This window comes from Octopus bimaculoides, chromosome 26, assembly GCF_001194135.2.
Source record: "Octopus bimaculoides isolate UCB-OBI-ISO-001 chromosome 26, ASM119413v2, whole genome shotgun sequence".
Taxonomy (NCBI): Eukaryota; Metazoa; Mollusca; class Cephalopoda; order Octopoda; family Octopodidae; genus Octopus; species Octopus bimaculoides.
The window spans coordinates 16,537,429-16,542,905 of NC_069006.1; the positions used below are offsets into that span (position 1 = coordinate 16,537,429).

At 37.6% G+C, this 5,477-nt stretch overlaps 1 protein-coding gene across 1 annotated transcript in view; it reads right to left on the reverse strand.

The window, feature by feature from the left end:
* The window catches only part of LOC128250893 (unconventional myosin-XVIIIa-like), a 17,727-nt gene that overhangs the window by 6,491 nt on the left and 5,759 nt on the right, over positions 1–5,477 (reverse strand). Inside the window, exons 4-7 of the mRNA XM_052976921.1 lie at positions 4,995–5,122; positions 3,696–3,809; positions 3,200–3,316; positions 1,044–1,127 (exon numbers count right to left, since the gene is read on the reverse strand). Coding sequence (XP_052832881.1) covers positions 1,044–1,127; positions 3,200–3,316; positions 3,696–3,809; positions 4,995–5,122 — 443 coding nt within the window. The remainder of the gene's footprint in view (positions 1–1,043; positions 1,128–3,199; positions 3,317–3,695; positions 3,810–4,994; positions 5,123–5,477) is intronic.

A 5,477-nucleotide genomic window follows, 5' to 3' on the forward strand; every position in this document is an offset into this window, starting at 1 on the left:
CTTCCTGGGCCTACCTCTTCCACGGGTTCCCTCAACTGTTAGGGTGTGGCACTTTTTCACGCAGCTATCCTCCTCCATTCTCACCACATGTCCATACCAGCGCAATCGTCTCTCTTGCACGCCACAACTGATGCTTCTAATGTTCAGCTTTTCTCTCAAGATACTTACACTCTGACGGGTATTCACATTGACATTACACATCCAACGGAGCATACTGGCTTCATTCCTTGCGAGCTTACGTATGTCCTCAGCAGTTACAGCCCATGTTTCACTGCCATGTAGCATGGTTGTTCGTACGCATGCGTCACAGTTGAATAAAAATCATAATTAACAACTGATCTTCGTGTATTTTGTTTTACTCAAAGCTAGGAACTTTTCATCACCCTCTCATAGATGTGCCAGTAAACGAGCAGTTGTATTGACCTATTTACAAAAAGTTAAATATGCCTATAAATAGATGTAACTGTAAACTAACAGTTCTGACCATAAACACATACATGTACCCATAAAAAAAAGCGGGTAGGGAACCTATAAAGGCATAGATGTACTAATAAACAGACTGAAGTATCTGTAAACAGGGAGATGTCCTTAAGAAGGCACATGTGTTTGTAATTATATAGGTGTGTATAGACACATCTACCTAATAAGTAGATGTGTCTATGCTAAGGTAAGTATGTTTATAATTATGTATACATATGTTTCTAATTAGGCAGGTGTATCTGTAATGAGATGGTTGCATCTTTATAAGTGTGCATGTACCAATAAGTGGGTAGGTGAGTCTGTAACAAGTAAGGTGTGTTTAGGCAGTACCCCAGCATGGCCACAGTCTAATGACTGAAACAAGTAAAAAAATATGTCTATAACTAAATAAATGCATCTATTGCAATGTAGGTGTGTCTACAATGCAGGTTTGTCTATGAAAAGCTACGTACAACCATAAGAATGTGGTGATTAGAAACATTTAGTCTTATACAGAGAATCAAAGAAATATATAATTTAACAAAGCAGATAAAGAATACGGCAATGGAAGCCTTTTTGCTTACTTCAGACTTTAGTTTCTCATTCTCAGTTTGAAGTTCATCATTATGTCGGAGATAATCTGATATTGTGATCTGATCAACTGCTTGCTACAAATTCAGAAAAGCACAACAATAAACAAATATGAATATGCATAATAACTACGTCAATCTACATGAATACACACACATATATATATATATGCCAGTACCCGCCTGACTGGCCCTCGTGCCGGTGGCACGTAAAAGCACCCACTACACTCTCGGAGTGGTTGGCGTTAGGAAGGGCATCCAGCTGTAGAAACTCTGCCAAATCAGATTGGAGCCTGGTGTCGCCTCCTGGTCCACCAGTCCTCAGTCAAATCGTCCAACCCATGCTAGCATGGAAAGCGGACATTAAACGACGACGATGATGATATTATATATATATATATATATATATATATATATATATACACAATAGGTTTGTTGAAATAGTATCCACTATATCTGACATGGAGGTATTGGACTCAGGAAGGATAGCAAAGCAGTGATTTGTCAACTAGAGGGAGAAGAAAATATGCCATCATGGATATGACAGAGGAAGTATATGGCAGAGGAGATGTGTGACAGAAGAGGTGTGTGAAAAAGACCAAAGCTGAGAATAAAGAACAGATCTTCAACTAGTAGCTAAACAAAAACCTAGTGGCAAATGTTAGTAACACTGAAAGAGGAGGAGGAGGAGATAATTTTAGGAAATTATGAAATGCTTGTTCTTATTTTAGTGTCCTTTGTCTGAAATCTTTTGTCACATATCCTGTGACATAAAGGCAGAATGGACTAAATAGAATAGGAGAAGGTATGTGGGATGGAAAGTCACTGAAGAGATTCTTGACTGTAGGGAAAATGATAGCTTAATTGCTTATTTGCTTTTTTGTCTATCTCCTCTGTTCCAGGAAAAATTTCAATAAAATAAGAAATATCAGTGTTCATTACACCCTCATTAACCTAATTATTCAAATTCTGCCACTGGACTCTTTTAGTTATTTTCTCTTTTTTAATTTTTTTTTTGGTTCAATAATGCAAATTACCATTGGCTAAAAATGTATGAAACACCATTTTGTATATGTAAAAACATCTAAAACATATTTGGAACAAGTTTGGATTCTACTATGCTGATGAGATCAAATTGAAACCGAAACACTGTGACCATAGCTGTCTCTTGCATCCAAACACAGATATTTTATACACAACATAGCATGAATTGGAAGTAGTGTTCAGAAAAAAGGTGTGCAGTCTCTCAAAGGACTTTTGAGAAGATATATCCCATCTTCTTTTCCAGTTGGCAGCATAAAATATGAGCTGAGTCAAGCTGTTTCTTTCTCCTCAAGCATATTAATCCATTCAAGAATTAAATTCTTAATTCAAGGTATTATCTTCGGTTTCAATCAGATTTGATAACTGTCATTAGATTTTAATTTTCCTTCTCTGTCTCAGAGGGAAATTCAAAAGCATTAAGGATTCCCTGTGTATGGCGTTTTGTACTTTCTGCTTAACATATGTGCATGCATGTGTCGTAGTACTCTGTTGGTTACAATGGCAAGGTTTCTAGTTGATCCGATCAACGGAACAGCCTGCTTGTGAAATTAACATGCAAGTGGTTGAGCACTCCACAGACACGTGTACCCTGAACGTAGCTCTCAGGGAGATTCAGCATGGCACAGAGTGTGACAAAGTTGGCCCTTTGAAATAGAGGTACAACAGAAACAGGGAGAAAGAGTGAGAGAAAATTGTGGTGAAAGAGTACAGCAGGGTTCGCCACCATCCCCTGCCGGAGCCTCGTGGAGCTTTGGGTGTTTTCGCTCAATAAACACTCACAATGCCCGGTCTGGGAATCGAAACTGCGATCCTACAACTGCAAGTCCGCTGCCCTAACCACTGGGCCATTGCGCCTCCACTGTATGTGTGTAAAGGTGTGAGGTAAGTATAGAGATGAGAGATAGGTATAAGGCTTGGAGTAAGTACAGATGTAGTTGTGTGGAATAAATAGAGTAATACAAGACAAGTGGAAAGATGAAGAGTAAGCAAAGAGGTGTTGGGTTATGTATAGAGAGGGGGAATAAGGGTGGAGACACGGTGGAAAAGTGTGTGTGTGTGTGTGGGGGGGTGGGAGGAAGGATAGGATAAAATAAAAATTAACCAACCTGACGGACAGCTGCTTTATATTTGGCCATTATTTCATTCATGTCTTCTTCAGCCTCTTCTGTCCGACTCTGGACATCCGTTAACTCCCGCAACACTGTCATGTAACGTGCCTCAGCCTGTACGGGTGAAAGATAGACATTTCAAATATTTAACAGAAGTGATGACATTATTTCTGGTTGAAATGAACAGACAACTTGCCTTCTATAGCATAACATGGGTAAATTACTCTAATGGTGGGCCGGTGTCACATGTAGTAAGTAGTTTGTTTAGCTTACAATTGTGGGGGGACAAACACAGACACACAAACATATACATACATATATGTATATATACACACACACATATATATATATATATATATATATATATATATATATATATATATATATATATATATATATATATATATACACACATAACACATATCCAAAAGCAGTCCAATAAAATGACATAAAAGTGGAACTATGGTGATCTGGGATGTGACAAAATACTTACATCTTGTTTTCCTTTCGACATTTCTTCAAGCTGCTGTTGTAGTTCTTCCAGCTCTATTTCTAGATTCTTCTTAGCTTTCACAGCAGAGGCAGCAGTAAAGGCTGCATCTTCCAACTGAAACACACACAAGAGAAACATGAATGGACACTGGAAGGAAATGTTGATAACTGCCATTTCAACTTTACTATAACAAAACACCACCTTCTACTCTCTCTCCATCAATGATTATAATCAGAATATCATCATCATTTAATGTCTTGTTGTCAGACTGCCCATATCCTGCATCAAATACTGTCTTTGTAATCTCAGATTTTAAAACAAACTCATAATTTTCTTATGTTTCCTTAAACATTCTCTAGAACAATACTATATGCAAAACCAAATATATGACAATACAGTTCTATATTTAAGAGATGAGGAATTATGTACATTATTTACATTATTTACATTCGACGGTTATTTGTCCTCATCTTGTTTGTTGTTAACATGTTTCGGCTGATATACCCTCCAGCCTTCATCAGGTGTCTTGGAGAAATTTCGAACCTGGGTTCTCATTCCTAAGGTATTTTTCAATGCTATTATTATTATTATTATTATTATTATTATTATTATTATTATTATTATTATTCAGGTCACTGCTTGGAATCAAACTCGGAATCTTGGGGTTAGTAGCCTGCGCTCTTAACCACTACGCCATATGCCCACAGGCATAGGGCATAATAAATAATGTACAAATATATGACACCCTAGACATAACACCAACATGAACTTCTAACTTGTTGTCTCTTGAGGTCTCTGGGTGAGATTTGGCGTCAACTTGTACAAATACAAAGCAAAAGTCAAACATATAATAATAATAATAATAATAATAATAATAATAATCCTTTCTGCAATAGGCACAAAGCCTGAAATTTTGGAGGAGGGGAAAGTTAATTATCTCAACCCCCAAAATAATAATGTTTTCAAATCTTGGCACAAGGCCAGCAATTTCAGGAGAGAGTGTAGGTCGATTATATTGACTCCAGTGCTCAACTGGCATTTATTTTATCAACTCCGGAAGGATGAAACGCAAAGTGGACCTTGGCAGAATTTGAATTCAGAGCATGAAGATGGACAAAATGCTGTTAGGCATTTCACCTGGAGTGCTAATGATTCTGCCAGCTCATCACCTTGGAAGATGATGATGACGATGATGATAACAACAATAACAATAATAATAAAGTGCCATAATCATCCCTAGCAATCAGATGGTTTAGTTTTGTTAGACTGAAGGAAGCAATGAAAGAGTACAGCCCTTACCTGATTCCTCAGTTGACGTATTGTTGCTTTAGAGCTTTCAGTACTTTGCTGTTTCTGAATAACAATTTCGGCATCTCGGAGGAGGGCTTTGGTACGACGAAGATCTTTTTTCAGTTTCCTTTCATTATCTGAAAACGGAAGCAGAGAAACAAAGATGACATTACTGAAACAAACTACCAAAAAAAACCTTTAAGAAATAATGTTCCTTTATGAAGTTCCCGATTAGGGTCATTGCAAGGTGTATCTAGGGATATGATGGGGGGGGGGGTCAACCAAGGTCATTGTACACTTTTAGGCATGTATATATATTTCTTTATTGCCCACAAGGGGCTAAACATAGAGTGGACAAATAAGGACAGACAAAGGGATTAAGTCGATTACATCAACCCCAGTATGTAACTGGTACTTTATTTATCAACCCTGAAAGGATGAAAGGCAAAGTCAACCTTGGCGGAATTTGAACTCAGATCGTAATGTAATGGC